Genomic DNA, 27,218 nt, shown 5'->3' with positions numbered 1-27,218 from the left:
GTACATGTTAATTGAATGAAAGGGGAGGTAACTCCAGTGATATTTCCCATGTAGACTGCAAAAACCAGGGGTGATAAATATTTTTGGCATCTCAACTGTCATGAAATTTATCCATTAATAATTCATGAGGGAAATTTTGATTTCAAAATAATCCTTATTATTACGTCACAACAACAATTCAACCATGTCATCTAGGATAAAAGAAAAAAAAAACAATATATCAAAGTAACATTATGTTTTATTGTAACCACTGGCTTTTTTCTCATAAAAATATATAACAATTGTCAACATATATAAACACATGTAGAAATCTATACAACAAATGCATTATTAATTGGGACTAACATTTTATTTTACAACAAATAATTTGACAATGATCTCAATGAATTACCAGTTATTTTAGAACTTATATTGATATGCTTTATAGTAACAATTATAACAGTGTTGATATTTGTGCATATAATTGCTTATTTCTAGAGAAGCAATTAAGCAAAAACCTTTTATATATTTTTCATCATCAGTTAGTCCTGAAATAAGAGTCACAAAACTATTTTGATATTGGTGTTATGGGAACAGAGGGATTGTAATAACTCTCAACATCAAAATTCAAACAAGATTCATACTTTCTCTTGAGTAAGTGGTAAAGGTTTTATAAGTAAAATTCAAAGGTTTTGTTTATTGTAACATCAATTCTGATAAGTTAACACATCAAAAACCAAAATTTGGATGCAGATAATATTAAGCAACGACACTTCCATTTAAATATTATTCACTAAAGAATGGCACTCACAAATTTCAATTTAAAGGAGTAGGCCCGGTAAGATCCCTTTTTGGCCCAAAATATATCATTTTAAAAATTTGTTAAAAATGAAAACTTATAGCTATTTAGTGGAAAGTAGAATACTTTTGTTACATAAATATGGGCTGTTTTTTGACAATACAATGCACATGCATCAGGTACTAGCATCACTAATTCATACAAAATTACTAAAATCTTCACAATTTCAAAATTTGTGCTAATTTTTAGACGGTTTTTGTGTAAAATGGAAGTGACCGCACTTGTGTTCAGTCTTAATATTTAAATATATGTTGAATTTGATAATAATACATAACATATATAAAGATTGAGACTGAATACGATTGCAGCCACTTCCATTTTAGACAAAAACCATCTGAAAAGTGACGTTTTGTTGCATATTTGATAGATTTGTCATATCTAAGCTTGAATTTGAACGTCTTCAAAGACCAAATCAGTTCAAATATTTTACAAAACCTAACTGAATCGACTGAAGTAGAACCTTAAGTGTTTATAAAATGTCAAAAACCTTTCATCAGATGTACTTCAAATTTTAGGCCAAAATAAGCCCTTGCCGGACCTTCTCCTTTACTATGGATGCATGTTTTGAACTTCAATAACATACGAGTAACCTATTTTCAGAGTGCCAATTCCTGGTTAACATGTATGTTAAAATGCAGGTGCTTTACCATAATTATATATTTTTTTGTGATGCATTTGAGCAGACATATGTATTGTGTTTGAGTAAACTTAAAAGTATCTAAACCTTTGCTACCACAAGTATTGGGGTTTCAAATTCAATTTGTTATGTGTCCATGATTTTTTTCTCCACTAGTACTTTACTACAAACAGCAATCTATTAAATAGAAAACATGTACACATTTGAAATGACAAGAGCTATGAAAATCATGTTTAAAATCAAATTGGAATCATATTATAATAAAAATTTCTTATTTGAATATCAAGTTAGATGGTATAAAGATGTTTTAAAATTTTGAATCAATGAAAACATTTAAAAAAAATATGTTACCATAAGATAAAATCATAAAAATTTGTTAATTCAATAAAAAGTCCCTAAAGAGAAATTCCATTTCTACATTAAATTTGCTAACTTCATTAAATATCTAGACCAATTATTTGCAATTTACCATACAATTACACTATTCAGTTAAAAATCATGATATCTAACCTTTTATATGACCTTTCAACTTAAAGTCAGGTCAATATATCGTGAAACAGGAAGATTTTTTATCAAGAGGCTGTAAACATTCTGTATATTGCTTAAAATATGGACAAAACTTCAACAGTAAGGCTAAACTGAAAAAATCATTTTGCAGATTTTGCAGATTTTACAAGTTACAATCCACAATCCTGAAAGTCTAAAAATTCTATCATGTAACATAACAACCTTAAAAACTATTGAGGTAGTTCCACTTGAGCATTACAATCCTAAGGTCTAATAAAAATGTATGTGAGCACTTTAATGCATTAATCAGGTTTATTATGCAAGCTTTGAAAAAGTCCAGATTTTTTCTGCTTCTAAATGCCAAAAAAACAAAACTTCTAACAATTTTCAGTGTGATGCCATAAAAAAAATTATAATGAGGATTTATTTACACTATTTGTGCATTTGAGGTTTTCTTATGGAACCTAAGAAAAAATATTACCATGTTTCAGATTAAAGAATTTGAAGCAAACAATTATTTTCAATAAAAAGGGCTTTATATTTTTGTGAAAGTTTATTTGATAGCATTTTTGGAAAAACAATTTGGCACAAATAATATTTTAGTAAAACTAAATGAACACTCAGAATATTTTACAAAATGCAGATTCTAAAATTACATACATTTGTACATGTGGTGTTTAAATAGGTGTATTTACAAATTTACAAATTTACAAATGTACTTACATAACAAATAAAATACAAAAAATGTTTATTTACAAATGAATGACAACAATGTGATGAAAAAATAATATAAACAACATCTATAACAAATTCTATAACAACACAACAAATTTTATTTCCTTAACTTTCAAGTGCAGTGCTTCCTAGTAGACCAAATATAGAACTGATAAAAACTACAATGTTACAATTTCTTCACTTATTATTAGGGGATGAATCATACAGTTATAGGGGGAAAATGAAACCCTGTATCACCAGTTTTCAGTAAAGAGGTGATTACTATGCTTATTACTGACAAATACATTTCTACTCTTGTTCTGATTGCACAGTTTCTACCATGATATCATATAACTATTTATTTGTATATTTTAGTTAGACACAATAGAGTTTTTATTAAGTTTTGGAGAAATATACAAGCTTTTTCTCTCTCTACTCTTGGAAAATAATTCTGCTTATTATGCCTAAGTCATATTGGTTACTTGGATGTATTCTGAACCATTCTTTAAAACAGAAATGGTACTACTAAATACAACTTTTAAAAAAAGGCTAACATTGGATTTCACAACCAGCTACTATATAAATAACATTTACCAACAAAACAAACAATACGGAAAGCTATGCAACAATTTTCAGGACATCATAATATTATTTCAATCAAAAGAGTTATAAGAAAATATTAGAATTATGTATACAAAGTGATACTAATATTTGTTTTTACCAATTTTGTAGGTTTTGTGATAAATAGCAAAAATACAAAACATGTTACCAAAAGCAATATTAATGATGGAATTCAATAGCCACTACATGCCATCCTTGAAGTAACATACTTTCACTCATAGTAGTTCATTATAAATCACTACATTGTAGTATGGAAATGGCAAGTTTTTGATTATTGACAATATATGGAGCGGCTTTATTTTTGGTATACTGAGTTTTTGTAATGTCACTAACAAAATATTGTTTCAATTTCGAATCTAAATCTCCTCTATCTTAGTTTCTATACAGCTGTACCGGTAGTTTTGTTCAGTCATTTTCTGTAGAACTGAATGGCATCCTTGGGTCATGGCACCAAAACAAGTTTATTATGCAAAATTCATTCACTGTTTTTACAATCACAGAATATCATCACAACTTGGCAGTGTTTGGAGTTTGTGTTTCAGTTGGAAGTTGTCATCGCTCTGTTCTATTCAATTTTGTTAAAACTATTGATTCTAAAAAAGAAATAAAATTAAAATTAGTAAAAAAAAACTTTAAAAGTATAGTTGTAAATCAATTAATACAATGTAATCCAATTTACAGATGAATAACATAATTCTTTACAATAATGTCTATTTTGAATATCTTGAGTTGCTGGATTTCTGTCTCATTGACATTTACCTCCATCTCCTTTCATTTACAGTCAGAAAAAAAGCTGTATATAGTATTTACACTTTATTTAAGCAAGTAGGTTATTTTTCTCTCTTTCTGTTTTCTTTCAATTCAATATTCAAAAACCATAATCAACAAGATCTAAGAAAACTTCAGTTCAAGCCATACATTAATCATTTTAATATTATGGAAGTTATGCAAGAGGAAATCACAGATGCTGAATTATCTTGCGAAATTGTTTATAGTACTAGGAGCAAGGACAGTTATTTTGTGAAAAATTGGTCATTAAAAACACATATTCAATCTGGATCTTACTTTAAAAAAAGTTGTAAACCAAAATTCAGCTGTTATCTCTCAGAGCATGATTATATAAATCCTATATATATAAAAGACAAGACAACTGTTGGATTTAGGACCTATACAGAATGACACACAGGGGTAATACTGACTTTTCAGAGCAATGATGGGTAAAATTGTGTTCCAATGAAGTTTGATTTTTTCAACTTACTTCTTTGACAATGTCGTCCATCAAACCCTGAAGAACATCGACATTTATGCTTCACACATCTGCCTCCATTAAGACATGTTTGTTTACAAACTTTTCTATGACAGTTTTTACCAGTAAAACCATCTTTACATTGACATACTCCTGGCTTTATGCATTCGCCGAAATCTCCACAACCATATTTGCATATAGCTGAATAAAAAAAAAAAATGTTATCAATAAAGTGTCCTCAGTGTCATGTTGCTGTGTATCATTAACTACTTGCCGGTATATTTTCTGTGTTTTGTGAAAATTATAATAGGAGAGAGTATGGCTTTATCAGGCTTACTTTCCTCAAGAGTAAAATGATGTAAGGGACATAAAATATCTAAAATTACAGGATAAACTGATAATCAGTGCTAACTCAATAAAAAGGCTTAATAATGTGGCTCACGGCTGTCATTTTAGGATATCTATATGAAGAAAACATAATAATCTATACTTATTTTTTGTCAACTAAATGATTGTCATGGAGCTGCACAAATGTTTACAATCATATCAAATATAACCCCCTCCCACCACCCCCCCAAAAAAACAAATAAACAAAAATAAAACTCAAGCCTGTCATATCAATAAAAAAGATTTTTTTTTTATTTCTGGGAGAAAAAACAAGGACATCAAAAATAATAGTTTAAAATAAATTTACTTACGTATTTGACAAACTGCTCCTTTGTAGCCACTAGGACATTGACAATAGTTATGTCCCATACATTTACCACCATTCAAACATTTAGACAAGCATACAGCAGATGGCTTCTTCTCTGGAAAAAGTAATATTTATTTTGTGAAAATAAAATAATTGGAAATTAATCATATACTTTTAAATATTCACAATTTATTAATGACTTCTAAATCAAGATGTCACACATTGCCATTTAGTTGTCAATAATAAAGTACATTTCAGGGTTTTCTCTTTTTTGTTCATATTGTATATATTTTCATGTTATTATTCACTGCTTCCTGTTAGAAGACAAAAATAGAGCATACTTGTAAAAAAACTTAATTGTGATATCATTTTCTTTGATTCATATACACCAACACCCAACTTAGAAATTTATATCAAACAGAAGGTGACTCAGTGTCACTATATGATTTAAGTCGTGAGAAATTTTAACTGACAATGAAAAAGCATGTATAAACTTACTAGATTTTCTAGTTTTCCTTTTACAGCACAGTACACCAGAAGTAACACCTTCTTTATAGAAGCAACCTGATGAAGATTCTGACTTTTTAAAAACATCAACTCTTCCTGTAGCTAAACATGATTGTCTTTTACGTTGGTATCTTAATTTACCACAATTTCTACCAAAACCTGCCATATTTCTTTCCCTACATCTGAAAATTAAATAAAAATATTAACAGAGTGAAGATTATAAAAACAAGGTTACTTGACACCATTGTTCAAATCTTTAATAACATTTAAAATTTAGAAATTTCAATAAATATTTGATGTTCAAAACACAGGAATTCACTTTTTTAAAGAATTCAAGAGTTCTGTTTATAAATGTTATCTTAAATGTTTATGAAGAGCAAAAAGATAAAAAAAGATAAAAATGATATATTAAGCATAAAAAGAGGGGAGGAGGATGAACTCTTCTAAACACACCACTGCCTTAATAGTATTTAAAGCAAAAGGAACCTAATATGCATATTTCTCTTCTATTAAAAAGAAAAAAGGGAAAAAATCCCTTTATTCATACACTGAATATCTAATGTTTGTTTACAATATTTCTTTTGTATTTGTTTATGAACAGAAGCATCTTACTTTTTACATTGTCCTTTCCTCATTGCAGCATTATAGGCATAACATCCCTGTAAATCTAACATATCTAGCCATGTTAACTCGTGTAAAACCTCTCTGTCTGTAGGGTTACATACTCTCCAACCTTTCTTACAGAGTGATTTCCCCTTTCTTACATGTCCTTCCCACTTCCCAGAACAAGCATGTACATCTCTATGTAAATCTAATCCTTCTGTTGTCCCGTCTTTACATCCTGAACTGTATTCTATAATACAATAAAAGAGTGGTCAAATACTACAATAGCTTGCACTTTATCACAGAATCAGGAGGAGGTAATATACACAGACTATTTGTAAAACACTCATCATAAGACTTAACAGCAGTCAATTTTTATTAAGCCTTTCCTATTAAACATCTATTGATTTAACAAAAAAATGGTTGTTGTAATCAATTTAACAGGTGTCTACATTTGCCATTGCTTTTTTTTGTGAAATCTGAGGAAATGTAATTAAACAGTTATCTCCCCTAGAACAGTATTTCTGTAAATAATAATGCTCTTACCTCTAACTATGACTTGAGAGCTAGCCATATCTAATCCTTCTGTATTGATGACTTCACAACTATATAAACCGGTATCAGATTTCTTGGCTAATGTTACTAATAAGTCACCTATAAGTGTATTATAAAATAAAACAGTAAAAATAACTACAAAAAACAACATATTAGGGACTTCTATTTTATGATTGAAAAAGCTTTTCAAACTGTTTAGAGTTCATAAATATGAACAAATATAGGTGTTATTTTTATATGATTTCAAGTATTGCTGTACATCTATCCAACACCAATCCTTTGAATGTAGTAAAAATTATTACACATTTCATGTAGACCAATAGAACTTTCCTTGTTTTGGAGATGATTTTTATTTACATCCAAAAATAAATGTAGAAGTTTTCACTGTACAGCTCTATTTGCTTGATAGTCATACATGTACTACTAATCTAAAGAGAACATATATTTTCCACTGATTGTGACTAATATATGTTACAGTCTTTGGACCACTAAGGCACTTGGACCTCCCCTTTTTCCTGCTGCAGGTCAGTCTTACTAACCTGAAGGTAATGTTTGTATTCTGTTGTTTGTGTCAGGAATCTGAGTACCATCCTTATACCACTGAACTCTAGGAGCAGGTGTGCCAGTAGCTTGGCAGGTTAACAGGAAAATTAAACCAGTATTTACTTCTATTTTAGCTTTTGGTTTAACAACTATTTTGGGCTTTCTGCCTGTAAGTACAAAGAAAAAAATAAATAAAGAAGCTGTTAAATAAAAAATATTTTAGCTATGTCAGACATCTTGTTGAAGTTTATTTCACCAAATTCTGTCAAACTAATTTGTAAAATGTGAAAGTTATTTCAGTAAACACAAAATAAAGAAAGTAATTAAACAATCCATTTACTATCAATACCAGTATAATTCAATACTTTGCAACAAAAACTTGAGATTTAAAATATCAAATCTGTGAAAAACCATTTTTTCTGATAATGATCTCTATAAAGAATTTTCTACGTTCCATTGAATCATTGTATAGATTTAATTAATAGTTTTGAAAATTCTGTTGATGATAATTGAATAAATTGGCCAAGATTAATGGGCCAACCTAGACCTGGTCAGTTTGATTTATTACTATAGGTAAAACAAGTCAAGACATTCTTCAATAGACTTAGAGAGTGGGAAAATGTTTGATTGATATATTTTATGCTAGATAGATTAAAATCTGTTTATAGATGAAGTAAGATATGTTTCCTGCAATATATTGTATGAGTATCACAGTACTTTGATATAAGAAGACAGTACAAAAGATATGTTTTTACATGATTTCAGTACTGTCCTTCTATGTGACTGTGACTTTCAAGATAGACCCGGCCATATCTCTAAATGGTAATTTCATAATAATGATTGATGATCTAGGTTGAGAAAGACGGCAAAAGGAAATATAAAGTTTTTAGGAGAGACTGCATCTTCTTCTTAGCTAACTAGGACAAAAAAACCTATGTGTCCTATATTGCCATTACATTACTGTAATGTTAGTATTGGGATTGTGGTATGATTGCCAATGACACAACAATCTACCAGAGACCATCAAACTTGGTGTCTATTATTCTTTCTTCTTCAAAAGTTCAACATAATTTATCAATATTTAAATCTTCTAATGAAACTTGACAAAGTTTTGGCGCAGAACACACATAACGGTATTATACATAATACAGCTGAATGTTACAGGCTCTTTGGAGCCCCCTGTTCACATTAATATGGCACCTAAGAATACTTAACCATGAATTATGAAATATCAAGGTTTACAAAATTCTTTTAGGAGACTTGAAATGAAAGGGTTTAGGGTAGATATTATGAAATATTGCAAACAATAAAATTTTATAATTTGAATTTTGCACTCTATTGAAATTTAGTTTTTATTCATGAAATATGAATACATACAGCAGACTCAGGAGTGCCAACTGCTTATGAAAATTTCATTATAATTCATCTCCAAATATATCTTATACAGATATTATTAGGCTGATTGATTAGACAGAGAATTAAAACTTTTTGACAACTGCTGATTTTGACTTAAACAATAACAGTGCTATTTACAACTGAACATCCTCTTTGTCAATTGCAACAAACAAATTATTAATGCCAAACAAAAGGTTTGCCAACAACAACAAAAGTTGTCATCTTACAATCAATTACTATAATAGAAATCACTAAGGCAATATACAATAATTGCCAAAGTACATGCTACTGTCATATGTTCAAGACAAAAAAAGAAAAGAAAAGAAAAAGTTTGTAATAACCTGTCTGCAAAAACAGCAGACAGAAAAGTATTTAGCTCCAATCTTTTTTACAGAGTGGTATGCAAAAAACCACTTGAAATGATATTAATTGATGAGGATATTACAGTATACTTAATCTAAAGTTAGTAAACTCAAATTAATTACATGTGATCTATGTAAACATATTACAAGCAATAACATGTTATAATGGCAGAAAACTACATCATTCATTGGCACCCTTCTGCTATGTATTAATAGGAAATATGTCATCATTTGCAGTTTACAGTTAGTTTAGATAATGTTATAATCAGAAAAAAAGCCATGTATGTCTTTTATAAGGAGACAGGCAGACATGGAGAATATATGTTCCTTTAAAACAAAATGAGCTTCAATCAAAATTTTATCATAGATCAGCACATCTTCCAAGATTTCACATTTAAACAAGTTAAGGTTCTGTAGAGGAGTAGGAATAACTAGAGAAAATTAAACAAGGAAACCATGCCAAATGCACTAATTTGGCAAAAAAAAGTACACATTATAATGTGCATGTGTACTTAGTTTCAAGTTGATGTGACCACAACCTTATGTTAAACTATCTTAACTTAACTTTAACATGATATTGGACAGACAGACCGGAAATCATAATATACCCTGCTATTGTAGGTGGAGTATAAAAAACTGAAAATAATCGTTCTCTTGAAGAATTTTTTTTTTATCATAATGACTATGATAGAAATAAGAAGATGTGGTATGAGTGCCAATGAGACAACTCTCCATCCAAGTCACAATGTGTATAAAGTAAACAATTATAGGTCAAAGTACGGTCTTCAACACGGAGCCTTAGCTCACACCGAACAGCAAGTTATAAAGGGCCCCAAAATGACTAGTGTAAAACAATTCAAACAGGAAAACCAACGGTCTTATCTATATAAAAAACGAGAAACGAGAAACACTTAAGAACCACATCAACAAACGACAACCACTGAAACAGGTTCCTGACTTAGAACAGGTGCAAACAAATGCAGCGGGTTTAAACGTTTAGACTGTTTATATTAAAACCAAATACATGTACTAAATGTAGTAATTATATGATATACTTGTAGTGTCTAGATGAAACTTTTACATAAAATATAAATTTAAGATATTCCTCTGCTTAACTTAAACCTATGAAAATCTTTCTTTCAATATTTACAGTTTCTCTCAAACTTATAATACAAGTAATTTATTAACATGGAAGTTCAAAGAAGTAAATCTGTCATTCCATTAGTGGGTGTATTATGTTCATTTATAAAACTATGTAAATATGAACATAGCTAACATTTTAATTTATTAGTAGTTTATGGTCACTTTACTTCACATGATCCTGAACAAAAGATTTATTTGATTGCACTAAAAAAAATAAACTGGACAAATTCTTGAATCAGTTCCGGCCAATTTAAAGGAACAAATTACACAGTATTATCATGTTTGTCATACAATAACTATGTTTACAAAGTTAAAACAGCAGATGTTGACAGGAAGGAATGAAAATTGTCCTTATATGAATTTTATGGTTTTATTTTTTAAGTTTAATGTTTCAGTAAAATTAGAAAACCCCACTTCTTTTGCACAAAGTTACAACCTTCAATAAAATGAATTTAATTATGAGAAAAAAATGTTATTGGTAAAATCTTTATACAAGTTGATAAAAGTGTTTTAGTATATACACAAAAGACAACAACATTACAAGACCATGGGAGTAAATATATTTCAATCTGCACAGTAGTAGACTGTGGTCACTGATGAAATTTCAGATACTTTTAAAAAGGACTACTTACTTGGGAGTTTACAGCATACAACACCATGTATGTTAGGTTTATAATGACAAGCTTGCTGGAAATGTGAGTCTACACAACAACTAGAATCTATTCGTCCTCCACGAATACAGGATGTTTGACCAAAGTTCTGATGTGGACATCCTCTACCAATACCAGCCATATCATCCTACAAATACAAGTCAAGTTTTCAATAAGCCTGCATTTTAGTTTTATTCATTTGTTTAAAAAAAAAATCTGAGGAAAACAGACATTTTCCAAAATTGTGAATATACCAATTATAGATCTCCTGAATCCTGATAATATAAATGATGCTAATCTAGCTATAAGGCCAGATATGTCAGTCAGAGTGTCAGTGGATGGATAAGCTCAAGCTATGGTCTCAAACTTTTGCTGTAAAATGTCTTAATAATGTCCTTTAGAATAAAAAATATGAAATTCTTTTTCATTTATGTCTCATTTCAATATCTTCTACCTTTTCTAAAGGCAACATACACATATCCTGGATGTTCTTCTTTTTGAGATATTGCTTTCTTTGAAAATGGGCAAGGCCAAAACATTTTCATTTTGTTTTCTATTATTTTTTTTCATTATCGCCAATGATTTAAATTTGTAGATATATTTTTGAAGACATAACATGATACTGATTTGATGTGACCATCTATTGCAGAATAAATAACACCAAGATGTGTTGTAAATGTTTTATGTGTGTTGATTTAGCAGTCATTATCACTTATTCAAAAATGTTAACTACACAGACAGAAAGGTATAATCATGATCATAATCACTCAAAAAGATAATTTCATTTCATTTTTTATCTATCTTTTCACAAAAATGTACTATATTCCTAAATTACAAGAAAACACATCTGTTTGGTCAAAACATCACAGGATTTTTCTGAATAAACTATCAGAAAAAAATGCACTTAACATATCCCTCCTGGTGTGATATTTTTGTCCTCATTATATGGAGGTAAATGTTCATATGTTGTAGTTATTCTTTTGAAAATATCGCAGGTCAATTATAACATTGTTTTATTATAAAAATGCAAGTAATGTGCAACAGCATTGTTTTGTTAATGAGTTACTGATACTTCCTGTCGTTAGTGGCTGTTTAATTAATGAAACCATGAGGATTTGTAAGACTGGGTTCTATCAAAATGGTTATACATCAATGCGAAGAATCTTGTAAATAAAGGTTTACCTGTGGGTGTTAAACAAGGTAATGATTAAAAGTGCATCAGGTTTAATTTTTTCCTAGCTTAACAATTTGTTCAGATGTTTTAGGCAAGCAATGACTAAGTAGAAATGTATATTGAGAACTTCTGAAGATTGAGTTTTTCCAGGATCTTACAAATTTAAAAACTCTTTTCTGAGAGAATACATTTTATCTTCCTTCAAACATGCCCTTGGCATAAATTCTAATTAAACTTATAAACCTAGAGATTTGGACTGTAAACTGATACACACTTGGTGTACTTTATACATTATTATACAGTATAGTTATAAAAAAAAGCATGGAGAAGTCAATTAAACAGACGGACATAGCAGTAAAAATGTCTCTGCATGCCTTACATAACTGTGAAATGAACAGTAACATTTATCTGCCAAACAGCAACTCAGGGTAATAAAATATCTATTTTCAAATCCATTGTGCAAAAATTACTCGGCGAATGATTTTGTAATGGTAAATCCTTTCATTCTTTTCATGTGGTTCCCCATTTTTATTTTAAGACTTATACGGGTGTAAAATCATCCTTTAAGTTTCACCCAAGCACTAAGTTCGCTTTTCGATAACGATCATGGATTTCTTTTCCTCTGCATTTATCATTGTTGAGCGTGGCGAAACTTTTTAAGTGTCTTTTATAGTTAACAATGTTATGTGAATTTATGATTCCTACAAAGTTCAACAATTAATATATATTGAAAATTTAAATCAACTATTAAACATTTCCCTTTTAAATTTATTCATTTGAGCATACTTTATGTATGTTACATTACCGTAACATTACATTATCAAACAGGTTTTTTCGTTCCAAAGACAGTTTTAAACTTTTTCATTCCACAAAACAGGTTGAGCATTTTATTATAGTCACAACTGTAAAATTATCAATCATTTTATAATATCAGGATTATGATCCTCAGTGTTATTTAAAGAAAATAAATTATTCAATTAATAAATAGAAAGATGCCACACAGATGGTTTTAATTTTCCAAGCATATATAGTTATAATGAACTGAATTTATTTCCCAAACATAATAAAGAACTTTCATTAAAGTAATATCAATTTCTATAAAAATTTCATTGCATAATTATTGCACTACAACATTTAAGGTAATGCCTTTGGTTGTTTAGGGGGAAAAAATCTTCCTTTTTTATATTCCATCTATTACATCATTTACCACATTTCAAAGGTAGGGTGAAACTTCATTATCATATATATTTTACAAATCAATAGTCTCAACTCAAATTAAAAATCCATTCTCTGCATTGGAGATGCATGAATTTTGGTGATTAAAGTCAGATGTTTACATAAATGTTGACCAGAAAAAAATTTAAATATTTTTTTTTTCTATAAAAAAATCATTATCCTTTTATTTTTTCTAATTTCAGAGGGCTGCATAAAAATTAAGTCCACACTCGCTGTTCAGGAGGGACACACATGTCCATATGCTTAATTTTTTTAAGAACTTGTTCATTACTGTATCTCTTTAATTAAAACACCAAAGATTATACAGTGTAATATTTTTCTTCAATATGTCCCCAATGTAACGTCATTAGGGTGTGATGTTATATATCATATGATGTCATGTCACAGACATCCAGCTGCCATATTTTTTGGCACATAAAATGAAACCATGTTAAATTAGCAGCAGCAACAGGGTTATAAACAATCCATGTCCTCAATATCAACCAAAATTCAGATTTTAACCATTCTGCTTAGCTAATATATATGTGATGACATCAAAATGTGTAAATGAGAGGAACTGTGATTGCCAAATGGAAAAAGAAAATTATTGTGAGAATTAAATTTTCTGATATAAATATTACAAAAATTCCTTCTATGATCTTGTTACTTTACTAATATGATAAGAAAGTCATGTGAAAAGTTGGAATGAATTCTACAAATATTTGCAAACTCATTGCAAGGTGTGAAGATGACCTTACATCTTTATGATAGCTATCTTCTGTTTAAAACATTTTGATGACTTTGTTGAAAAGTTTATCATTGTTAATCAACTGTTAATCTTGAATGGATACCTGAACCTCATCCTTCAAAGACTTTAACTAGCGAACCCTAGACACCCCAGATAGAACAGTAGCTAATTAGTACTTAGTCCACATTTTTAAATAAACCATATATTGTTACTTTGTACTTTGGTATGTAGGTAGAAGTACATATAGTTGTTTACTAGAAAAAAATGCAAATTCATAAACAACTTTGCAAAAACCTTTTCTGTGATAGTTTGAAATGTTTAATGGGAAATGTTTACCTGTTTGATTTTCACAATGTTGATGAACTGGCTTTTAATATCTTGTTAATTGTGAGATCCAATGACAAATCATAATTATAAAATTTGAAAATTAATGATGTGAAACCATTTATTCAGTAATAAATCATAAAATATTATAGTTGCAGATTCAAAAGCCCTTAAGATTGATCAGCTAACATATTTCATTCCCATGTATTTCCATTATCTTTGTTTACTGTAACATATTTGATTCTCAATCTTTTCAATTTGTATTTCTATGTCCTGATTCTTTGATTGGTAAACAGAGTGGAGAAAGGCAACAAAATCTGAATTTCTATGGTATATGAAGAGATTTTGATCAGCTATTTATACTAATAAGTTGTTAACTGAAACATGTGTTTCATTACCAGAACATATAAACCTTTTAAACAGCAACTCTTTTCACAAAAAAACTTACGAGTAAAAACACTCGTAAGTCATGAACATTTCAGTATACCTTAAGATCGATTTTAATCGTAAGATTTTTTGTGAAAAGCGCCCCAGGCCATTAGCATTTTCGTTTGAATTGTTTTACATTTTATCATTTCAGGGCCTTTTATAGCTTTCTATGCAGTATGTATTTTGCTTATTGTCAAAGGCCACAAAAGGCAATATTAATGCTGGTCAACTGTTTTTGATAAATTTTTTAACAGAAATATCAGGTAGAAAAGCTACACACATAGCTCTTGTAGGAACTTTTGAAGTGAGAAAAAAAAAAATCAGGTCAAGCTTGATTTTAAATTTTCTTTGAAAATCTGATGACAAAAAAAAATACATAATGCGATAGATTTAAGTATATACCAACCTGACCATAATCTTCAGCACATTTCTGACATTTCCCACCATCTTGTGCAGCATTCATACTATAACATCCCTCCACAGATATAGCTTCCTCCCAGGAAATAGTTCCAAGTAAATCCACGTCTTCATACGAACACACTTTCCATCCAGCAGCACATAAATGACTACTGTTGTTTATATGTCCTTTCCATTGTCCTTGACACGTAACAATATTGTCATGTCCATATAGTCCTATTCTTGATCCATCAGCACATCCGGAACCTGAAAGTCAATATAAAAATGAAAACATCTATACCTATGCAGAAAAAAATATCCAAAATTTCAGGAGATTTGGTCAAATTCAACATAGTAATCTAAATTTTAGTGCAATATGTTATTCATAGAAGGTAACAATTAAAATTATAAAACTGTGAGCATTATATAATTCTACAGCAATAAGTATTTGGTAACCAGGAAGTTGATGAGAGTATCACACATCACAGTGGTGGATCCAGAACTTTTTATAAGGGGGGCCACTGACTGCCATAAGAGGGGGGCCGCTACAGTCATGCTTCAGTGATTCCCTATATAATCAACCAAATTTTTCCCACAAAAACCAGGGACCCCCCCCCCACCTGGATCCGCCTATGCATTATAAGATGTTCACATGAAGTCCTATACTAAATTTCAAGAAGAACTAATTTGTAGTTTCTGAGAAGTTTTCATACATGGACATTATGTGTAAGAGTATATAAGTACAAAATGTATTCAGTTAACAGAAAGTTGATGAAAGATGAATGTGACAATGCATCACACGGTAAAGTATGCTCACACGAAGCTTGATGCATGTACCAAATTTCAGAAAGTTCTTATTCTCATTTCCTTAGATAAATGTGATGGAAATCTCATACATCATCATTATGTTTGATTGATTGGTGTTTAACGCCACTTTCAACTCTATTGTGCTAATTCGTGTCAGACAGTTTTTATTGGTGGAGGAAGCCGGACACTATCCGGAGAGAATCTCCATTATGCATGATAGTATATAAATATTCAGGAAACATGAAGTTGATGAGCAATGAATGTGGATATGCATGGCACATACATATCATGTTCACATGAAGCTTGATATAAAATTTCAGGAAGCCCTGGTTCAGAGAAAAACATGAAACTGTCTAACAAAAGGCACCTGGATGGACAGACAAAAAGAGGTTAAACAGTATACCTAATCTTCTTTGGAGCAGGGGTTTAACAAACTTGAGTTTTATGGAAAACTGGAAAAGCATCCATTTTCATGAATGAATTTCTTCACTTTAAAGACAAAAGTGAAAACTTATAAACGTATCTTATATGTCTTCAGTCCTAAGATTATGTAAAAAAAACTATGAGATTCAGTTAAAGCAAACTTCAGATCATATAAGATGTGAAAATATCATCATTTTCCCATAACAATGTTGTGTGAACACATCTATGGAACTTCAATAATAATAATTAGGAAAATTAAAAGGGGTAGCATAGCCATACAGTTCTTTACTTTAAACTAGACTTTCTGTGTAAAGTTTCCTTTAAACCACAACAGGCAAGGAGTAATGTAACAAATAGATTATTTATTCTTACTGGCTGATACCCTTACCAAAAATGACCAACTACTTTAGTTTGAATTGAAGACATGATCCTGCATGATGAATGTGAAGTAAGTGATGACTGCCAACAGCCTTCACTCAAGGCAATTAACTAAATACTATTAAATATAAATAAATTCCTATGATATCAAGAATACTTTAATCAGTTGACTTGAGCAAACTAAATCTTGAAGGCTTAGATTTGAGCCCTCTATAATTACTCCTTATGAACAGCTTAAGAAGGGGAGTCTCCACAGCTGGCTATCAGTTTATTCCAAGCAACTCAAGTCATCAAATTGTGGTCTACCATTGCTTCCATAAATGAATGGCATTTATAAAATATGTTTTATACTACTAGTAGTTGATTTTTTCAAGATAAAAAATTAGTTTTTTAATGTTAAATAACATGTGTCTAGCTAACAATCTGATTTCTTCCAAACAACATATGCATAATTTCTTACAAGATTTATCACTTTTTTACATTAAAAATTGTTTAGTTTGGTTTGACATTTGAACCAGAAAGGTGTGTTTGATAGGTAAATAGCATCCACAGTAGGCAACACAACTCTGTTTAGCTTCAAGGTGTGAGTTGCTGCATTATCAGTTATAATCAGTTATGACATATTTTGACACCTCACCACTTAACTAAAACAATCATACATTTTAAGATAAAATGTCATACAAGCAGATTATCTATGATGACTAGGATGAATTTCAATTTACAGAAAAGTGGCTCCATTAATTTACATAGACACAAGTGTCAAAATTCACAGACACAATACTGCAAGTGACCAGACTATTTTTCTATGTCTTACAATCAGGACAATAAATTGTAAAAAGTGGTTTTATACTTATAATTGCTGTCTTGGAAAATGTGCAAAATGCTTAGAGTAACCAACTTTCTTCTATCATATGTGAATGTCGTAATTTGGCAGTACAGAAGTGTTAAAAATACATAATTTAGTCATTTTTTTTTCATTGAACAATGAATAATTTTACCTTTTCTTTGCACATTTTCTTAGCAGATACAAGGAATCCATGGCTTATGGCATATTGTTCAGTAAGTGTGTGATATATCATATGTAAATTGCAAAGTAATTCCATGATTTAACTACAGACCACCAGCAGAATTGCTAAATCAAAGTATTGAAGTACTGAACATCGGATGACTGCAAGTTCTTGTGGATGGCCACAAGCACTTGTCTCAGAAAAAAAAATCACATCTCTATACCTGAAAGTGAGGTTAATGTACAGATATAATTTTTTTTTTCTTAGACAAGTTCGTGCGTGGATGATAAATAAATGACAGGGAATTCAACCTCACCGTAATAAATATGATATTGAAGTGATACAAATCAGTATACTCTGGTTTGTTGTTATATATTATATTAATATTTGTATATTACAGTTACATGTATATATAATTTTCATCCATTTGTATATCATTCTATTCTACTATATTAATAATAGTGTAGTGCAAGTGCATGGTGGACACTCTACTGTAATAATTTGATTTTTCTAATTGGATTTGAGTAGGCATTCATATTTTCCCGCCAAACTTTCAATCTCCCATGCAGAGTTATCGGTCCTTGAGAGAGAGCGAGGACCGATAACTCTGCATGGGATATTGCAAACGTTCTTGAGATATTCTTACGCATGCGTTAACACACATTTTCTGTACGTGTGCATAGATATTAAAGATTTTTTACTTATATATATATTTCTAACGACAAAACATTTTCATAGTATTAATTTATGTTCTAAAAAAAATATTTTTAAGAGTATCCATTGAAAAAATGAATTTATAACAAGCGATAAGGAAAGTTATTTTGCACTCGATAATGTTCGCGTATTTATCATGTTTATAGATCGGTTACAATCCCAACACGAAAGTTACGTCATCCAATGTAATAAAAATGATTCCTAGATTCTATCCCCCTTCACATCCCTGTGTTTAATACATCAACACTTTAAAATCTGAATGCATACTAAGATGTATCATTGAGCATCACTCTAATCTTTAACATTTAAAACAGTTTTAATTATTTCCCTTTGAGGGCAAGAAAACATGATTGTCAGATCAATTGGACAAAAATGTTTGGTACTATTGGACTAGTTTTTCAATCTTACCTTGGACAGCTATGTGGTTGTATGAGTAGACATTAGCACTAAGTATAACACAGATGATAGAGATTATAATCCACAGGTCAGTATACATTTTAATCTGAAACAAAGAGCAAACTTTGTAAGTGAATAGTTGTTTTCAATTACATTCTACGGGTCATCAGAGAAAGTTGAAATAAGCACCTTCTATACAATTTTTTTACTGGACCAAAATGCCAAAGTTAAATATTATCAGACATAAAAATTCTAAGGTGACTGATCCAGTCACAAGACTAATAACTTAACTTTACAACTACTTTACATCTATTTTCAGATTGTTTTATAATACAAATGAAAGGGTACAAATATTTTTCCAGACATCCAGCATCTCTATTCAATGAAACTTTAACCTTTTCCTAAACTTCTACCTCTGACAAACTCTGATCTCAATTCCTCTTTTATTTACTTTTCAACCTTGAGCTGTAAGCAGATGAAAATATTTCATCTAACAACCTCTAACACAGTAAATTACCAGGCCACATGAAAATGTTTTGTAAAAAGATACCTGCATTTTTGGTGAAGTTTGTAAAATGTCAAATACAAATACAATGTAATAATTTGATTTAATTGGTTTAATTTAATGAAATAACAACTTGAAAGTGTGATAGGTGACTAATGCTTGTCATTTTGGTTATCACCCAGATGCCCAATATAAAACACACAATTTTATCCTTTTATTTTTCTATGACCTTTAAATCATGCAAGCCATAAAACAAGGTGAGTATTTTCCCCAAAAGATATTAAAAAAAATAAAAAAGTGATTAGAAAATATATAATATTCAAAGTGATTATACAGAACTTTAACTAATTTTCTTTAAATCAAAAATTTGTCAAAAGTTGTGGAAACTTGTAACATAACTTTCTCTGTCCATGAATGACTGGGGAAAACTTTTTCTGTCATTCTTAATGATTTTTCCCCCTGATATCAACCAATATGATAGATAAATAAATAATATGTTATATATACATAGAACAATTCAATATTGGAACTATTTTAGAACTATATTTGAATACTTTGTATATTTGTACTCAGAAGACAGCCCAACACAAACATTAACATGAAGAAGATTCAATATTCTGAAAAGTGAGAAGCAGAAAGAAGGTCCCAAGTAGAATCTCAATACTCTGGTGAACAATCAACACAAATTACAGGTTGTGAACACATACCAACATCACCTTTAGACCTTTGTAGCCACAAAAATAACTCTTTATTTGAACAATTTAATAAGGACAAGCCACAGACCACCTTAAACTAATCGGTATTCTAACTAAACTATAATTGAAACATAGATTTGTTAAGGATTATAGGATCTTTAAAATATCATTTTTTCGCTGACAGTTTGACGATAATACCCCCACTATCTATTAAAGAACACCTTTAGTCAAATAAAGTTTTTATTGTAAAACTACAAATTAAGCTCAATGTATAGGTAAAAACAGCTGTATTTTTCTTGTCAATTCACACTACATATAGTAAATAAATGTCAGTTTGGATTTTTAGCATATTTGAATTTAAATATCTTGTAATCTAAAAAATAACTTGAGATATTAAAGTTATAATAGCCATGATAAAGCAATTAAAAGAATATTTCAAGGCTATATATACATATTCCATGTTTGCAGCCATTTTCATTCAATATAAAACATAATTGTACACTTAATCTGAGACTGGAGTTAACATCTTAAACATTAAAAGAGTGTAAATATTCAATTATTTGTTGACAAGTATAGTCACAAAAGTAAAAAGGCAAAATTTTCTCAAGTAGAACAATTAAGATAGTAGTACACTGTAACTTTAAAATATTATGAATTGTTCACACTACACTTTTCAATGTAAAAAGTATCAACATTTGAAAACTTGGAATTAAACAAATCATTGTCCCAAAAGTCATTTGAAGAACATTCAATACAATGATTTTTTTCAAGCATTCTAAAGTCGACTCTGCTAGTATAAGCACGTGAGTATAAGGCACTTTTAACACTACAATTAAGTTATAAAAGTGAAAAAGAGTTGTGAGAAAGGTAAATGAGTTGATAAAAGGTACAGCTGTATAAAAAAGAACACATATTGAGAGTCTTACTTCATTTGCCCAGTGCTTCATACTCATGCAAATCCAATTAAACTTTAGGTCTTTGAATTGAAACACAAATAAGATGAAAATAAGATAAATCTTGAAAACTATTCTAACAGGAGCAATGGCAACTATGATTTAGGATTTATATTCAAAAAAAGATCAAAGAAGAACATTTTCTGTTGTTTGTGGATGTGCTATAGGTGTGGTGGTGAGTGTACTGGTAATGTCAAAGCTCTTTAACACTCTTTTGATTCTATACAAATGTAAAACACTAAAATTCATTTTTATCAAAATTATAAATAAATAAGGTGATAAACTCATGAAGTGATCATTAAATGAAATAAAATGACAGGGAAAAAGGCTAACAATCAATTCCTACAAGATACTAGTTACACTTGAAATGTGAAAACAGATTTAATATTGTTGACAAGAGTCTCATTAATTTCACTTTCAAAAGGAAAGTTAAGACACAAAGAGTTTAAACTTTTAAAACTTTTAAAACTGTAAAACAAAAGTAAACAAATTAAATACACATAAAATGAAAAATGTATTTGTTTAGATATCACCAGATCTTTAAGATCAAAGGGGAGACAAATCCAAAAAAATCTCTACTTATCATGATCTTATGTAAGCTAATTAAAATTTAATCACTTTAAAGAGTTATTTTCATGTTTTGTATAATGGTTGTAACTTGTATATCACAATATCGTATATCTGTGAAATATTATTTACCTATCAAATGCATATCATGATCTTTTTAATACTATGACAAAGAATGCATGAAGAAATTTTAGATCAATGCAGAGGTGTTATCAAATTGATCTTTTATACAGTAGAAACTTGTAATAATGCAATTCTTTTGAAAGTAATAATGGTTGAAAGGAAGAAAGGGAAAAAGCAAAAGTGGAAAAATGTCCATGCTTATGAATACTATTGAAACTTTGTGAAAATTGTCCATGAAGTTCAGATGATAGAAAAATTCCTAAAATTTTGACAAATTGATCGTTGGATACAAGTATAAAATGGTTTCCTCAAAGTATAAGAATTATCAAAGCCAGTGTAAATTTTTGGTTTTGTAGTACTGTTGTCTATAATTGCTTACATTCACTTCATTTGAACTTTGGTAGATAGTTGTCTCATTAGCAATCATACCACATCTCCTTAATTGTATATGGAAGATAAGGAAGGTGTAAAAAACTTTCCAAATTCAGATATAAATATCAATGCTGTAAGAAATTTATTTCGTTTGATGTTATTTGCAAGTGTTGACAATTTTACTTTGGACTGGTCAGTTCGATCAAAATTGTATCAAAGATGTTCATATTACGCTTTTCAATATGAAACATATCAAGAGAGATGAAGTTGTTTCACAGTGAATCAATTTTGCTTAGGTAAAAAACAGCTTGATGCAGGGGACTTTACCTAAGTTCATTGATAAGAAAATACATGTACATAAAATTGCCCACTTGCAAAAAAATTTGGGAGAGAAAGATTCCTAAATAACTTGTTTAAAATCTACAACTGATTAGTAATAAGCTACCTAGACCATTTGGTCACCAAGGCCCATGGAAATGTTCCACGAAATGGATTTTACTGTTCTGATACACAAAGGTTTTACTGTACTGACAAACAGAAAATCTGAAAGAAGAGATACCAAAGTTGAGCAACAGAGAATATCAAATATGGTAGTGAAATTTAGAAAATGTTTTCAGCAATTTCATCTGTCTTGAAAGAAGATATGGAAATAAAACTGCCAAGAAGTGTAGCTTATCATTATTCAGAATCTGTCAACTGATCCAAGCGATCTTTTATACAAAGTATGTTATACAAAATAGGTAAAACAAAACGTGTTAACAAGTTTTTTACACATATGTGTAAGACACTGAAGTCTTGAATATCAAAAACGGAAACTTTTACTATAAAATTTAGCCAACAAGTCAAAGTAGTTAGGTATCAGATACAATAACGCTATTATTTGCCTATTTGATATGATATATAATCTCATACAACTATTAAGTGACTACAGCAAAGTATGAAATGGTTGACTGAGACGGTCTGACAGAAAAATTCATGCCATTTTCTTGTGCATTCCTAAAAGTCAATTTTCATAATGTTTAAAAATACATCATATTTGTTTTTCGTTCATTGTTTTGTACATGAATCAGGCCGTTAGTTTTCTCGTTTGAATTGTTATACATTTATCATTTCCAGGCCTTTTATAGCTGACTAAGCAGTTTGGTTTTTGCTCATTGTCGAAGGCTGTACGGTGACCTATAGTTGTAAACTTCTATGTCATTTGGTCTCTGGTGGAGAGTTGTATCATCGGCAATCATACCTTCTTATTTCTATATAGAACCCATGGATGCACTTAAGTTCTCAGTTGCAGGTGGTGTCATATACCTTTTTGGTGCAGTGAAATTCTAAAAGTGCCTTTCCATATAAGTTTTAACAGAACAGTCCTAAGAGATTGCTTTAATATTTAAAGGGTATTAAAAATACTACAATAAGTATTTAATGAAAAATGTTTGATTTAAAACTCAGCAAACGCATCTTTTCTTTATTCTAAAGAAAACCATGCATTTTGTCTTCCACTTTTTGCTACAATACTATAGTATGGAGGTTTCATACTGATTTTTCTTTCAAATTCTATAAAAACAAAGATAAATCAGTTCTCTGAACTTTTATCCTGAATTACTAGGAAAATAAATAAACAGGTCTAGAAAACAGTTATCAAAATGATCTGTGAATTTCTCTTATTCAATTATGTCCTTGTATAATTTTTCAACACTCAAAGTCTTACACCTTGGTGACAGAAAGATATGAATATCTCTTTAAGTGTGAAGAATGCATTTTGATTGCTTTTTTCATAAGTGTCGTGTTTTTAAAATTTCACTTTGAAATATGAGTCTTCCATAAAAATTAACATCTATGATAAAAAATTGACCGATAATTTTTAATTTTCATATTCATAACATCTTTCATGTGCCAGATTTATTCAAGAAGATGACAATAGCCATGTCCTTTTAACTCCCTCTTAACAAATTTGTACAGGCAGATTCTGAATACAAAACAAGTGTTAACTAAATATCTGTACCTAGAAACCCATCCATATATATAGCATCAAGTTGAATTAACACTTCACCTCTCATATAAGGGCATGTTATTTTCTACTTGATAAAAATATAAAATACCACCTTCTTTTAAAATGATATGACCACTTGTTATTTTATACTAACTTTCGACAGGTGCAGATTAAAGACTATAGGTGCAGTAGATGCATTATTGATGCATATTTACCTATCAATTACAACCACCCTCTATAATTATTTTTAACCAATTCAGTGCAACATTACTTATTGAATGCAGAAAAATTAAACTGCATATTTTACTTTACCGTACTGCTTCACATCAAAAAGAAATCAATTTGCATGTGAAACTATATTTATTTTGTCACTGCTGCATTTTTAAAGTTACGTTTAATTTCATTTAAAGGAGGAATTTGAAAATGAATTGCTTTAATGATACACAAAAGCTCTCTAACTGTATAATACCATGCTACTGGCAAGAACATTCACAAGGTTTTATTATTCACATGAAATATAGTTTTTTTGTGATTTAATTAAAACAGATATAAGCTTTTCTGCAAAAGACTTTTATCATGATTAAAATGTTCAAACCAAAATCCTTTCATTATTTTGCTGTCCATTTTTTATTTAAATCGCCACTAAATGAACTTGAATTAAAAAAAAAATTACGTCAAAAAAAGATAAAACATTTTCAGAATTGAAGAAATTTGCCAAAATTACTGTTATTTTAGCATTAAAAATGGTGTTCAGTTCAGATTTTCTAATGTTAACTTTTCATTATGTAAACCATGAATTTAAAAATTCTGATTGAGAGTTTATCATAAAGATAAGCAAATGATATAGATATATTTTAAAATGTAAACATGTAAAACTTTGCTTTCATCTTTTACATTAATATTATAGCAGGATAAGAATGGCATCTGGTTCAAATTCTTGAGAAACAAAATTCTAAACATCAAAATCCTTAAACAGACTTTTCCAAAAATTATCATTTTCTTTCCATTTTATATTTTGAAATAGAAAAAAAAGACTTACCTATTTTGATAAATTAACATTAAGTCCAACTGATAGCTTGAGTAATAGTAATTCCTAAATTAAAAGTTATCACTAATTATTTCAGTTTAATCTATTAAGCCTGTATATATCCATGCACATCAAAATGCTATGATCTGTTCTGAAGATGTGAAACTATTTTCAGCTCTGTCATGTAATAAAATAATAAGTACTCCTTAGTAGTTAATATTCCACACTTAAAGTGTTGACAAGTGGATATATCATTAACACTAAAGCAGATTTTTCATTGGCTAAAAGAAGTTTTTTAAAGGTACCCAATTGTTTGGAGCTATAAGTAGTGTCTACCTGCGGTTTTATGAATGACGAGTCAACAAACTTAATTGAGCTGATAAATATCGGACAGATAAAGCCTGGAGTCTACATACCATCAATGTGTTTATCTATCTACTGCAGATTCCATGACTAAAATAGTCTGCCATTGAAAAACAATCTTCTTCTTTGGATGTTTTCTCTATCCTTCAAATAAATGAAAAAAGGATGAAAAGTTGAAATTGAAAAATTAGTCAAGCAAACAAAAAAGTTATTGAATGAAGATTTTGGATATTTCCTATGAATGCTTCAATTGACGAGTCACTTAGACTACTGGAGCCACCTTCTACAATGAATGAAGGTTACTCAGATCAAGAAATTATTTTGTTTTTCACACATGGGGATAGGAAGGGACTCTACCAAAAATATTTTGATCGGATAACTGTTCACCTTTTTTATCAAGTATGATCAGTTTGTTTGAAAATGAGCCACAAATGATATCTATTAAATGGAGTATGTCATTCCATTTAAAAATTTTCATCTGATTCTCACATAAAAATATGTTGGAGATATTAACTTGAAAATTGAAGTTTTCATATAAATACTGTACTTGTTCAAATGATATCAGAAGGGGTTCTAATCAAACTGTAACATCATTAAACTAGGTTATGATGGATAGAAATTTCTTTTTCAGAAAAATTCATCAAAAATACATTTCTGTAACTATTCACATGATAAAATAAGCATATTACAACTGTTTCTAATGTAATTTTTATTCTATCTCTCACATGAAACCTTTGTCTCAAAATCAATATTAGAACATTTCTCTCTATAGATGTAGTCTATGAATTTAAAACTTTCCTTATTTCCACATAATTATTACTTGAAAATAACGATACTATTTGTTCAAGAAATAATTAAAGTAAACCATACTGTCTCATTGTCATGTCAATATTCTTACTTCATTCACTTATTTTGTATCATCAATGCAAAAATGCAAGGAAAGACTACAAACCAGGATAGGGGAGGGTGCCCACAAACATGTTTAACCCCTTCACATTCTTTATGTGCCTGTCTTTTCACATTGTGTCATCCTTTAGCCTGTTATAGCTTACTACATGGTATGGGTTTTGCTCATTGTTGAAGGCTGTATAGTGACCTATAATGATTCCCATTGTTGTCTATTGGTCTTTCATTTCATTGATAGTTGTCTCATTTGGAAATGTATAAGAATTGCAATCAGACTGCTTTGGTTTAACAGTCATACAGAAAGGACCTGTGTTAGCCATAAAAACTTAAGTGGTTCTCAAGGATTTCACCACTAAATAAATTTTGAGCTTATTTGGAAACATTCTTTTTGTTTTTGTTCAAACTCCTTAAATTAAAAAAATAGGATTAAGTTTGAAAGAAAATTTATTCCAGATATACAAACAAACCAATGTATTCAAATATCTCTTGACCATGTTGACTAGACATTTTAAATAAAAAAAATGTAAATCTTTTTTCATGTCAAAAGTATAATTTTGGATACAAAACCTAACTGTTTAAAACTCCAATAAAGGTTAAAAAGCTTAATGTCATATCCTTGCAATAATTGCTGTGTCACTTATATAATTCTTTACATAATTATAATCAATGAAATCAGATAACCAATTATAATTTT

The 27,218-nt window shown here is 29.6% G+C and overlaps 1 protein-coding gene across 2 annotated transcripts; it reads right to left on the bottom strand.

The window, feature by feature from the left end:
• Window positions 1-220: 220 nt before the first annotated feature.
• Window positions 221-25,770, bottom strand: LOC127735037 (uncharacterized). 2 transcript variants are annotated; one of them, XM_052245125.1, is made up of 11 exons: window positions 25,672-25,770; window positions 19,039-19,132; window positions 15,312-15,568; window positions 10,998-11,163; window positions 7,462-7,632; window positions 6,914-7,021; window positions 6,377-6,617; window positions 5,756-5,946; window positions 5,262-5,372; window positions 4,576-4,764; window positions 221-3,910 (listed from the first exon to the last, which is right to left on the bottom strand). In XM_052245125.1, the coding sequence occupies exons 1-11, from the start codon at window positions 25,672-25,674 to the stop codon at window positions 3,870-3,872; spliced, it is 1,572 nt and encodes a 523-aa protein (XP_052101085.1). In that variant the 5' UTR covers window positions 25,675-25,770; the 3' UTR covers window positions 221-3,869. The 2 variants fall into 2 exon arrangements, with proteins under 2 accessions (XP_052101085.1, XP_052101086.1); XM_052245126.1 differs by lacking the exon at window positions 25,672-25,770 and adding an exon at window positions 25,268-25,494.
• Between the last annotated feature and the right edge of the window lie 1,448 nt (window positions 25,771-27,218).

The sequence above is a fragment of the Mytilus californianus genome, unplaced genomic scaffold (genome assembly GCF_021869535.1).
Source record: "Mytilus californianus isolate M0D057914Y unplaced genomic scaffold, xbMytCali1.0.p SCAF_3, whole genome shotgun sequence".
In the NCBI taxonomy this organism is placed as follows: Eukaryota; Metazoa; Mollusca; class Bivalvia; order Mytilida; family Mytilidae; genus Mytilus; species Mytilus californianus.
Note: the sequence above shows the minus strand (reverse complement) of the source record. Positions and strands in the feature narration are given on the sequence as shown.

What these genes read in the sequence shown, in the direction of transcription:
- LOC127735037 (XM_052245125.1), bottom strand. An exon ending in CAACCACATAGCTGTCCAAG is followed by an intron (nt 15,569 to 19,038) that starts GTAAGATTGAAA and finishes ATTGACTTTCAG; the next exon opens with GTTCCGGATGTGCTGATGGA. An exon ending in GTGCTGAAGATTATGGTCAG is followed by an intron (nt 11,164 to 15,311) that starts GTTGGTATATAC and finishes TTGTATTTGTAG; the next exon opens with GATGATATGGCTGGTATTGG.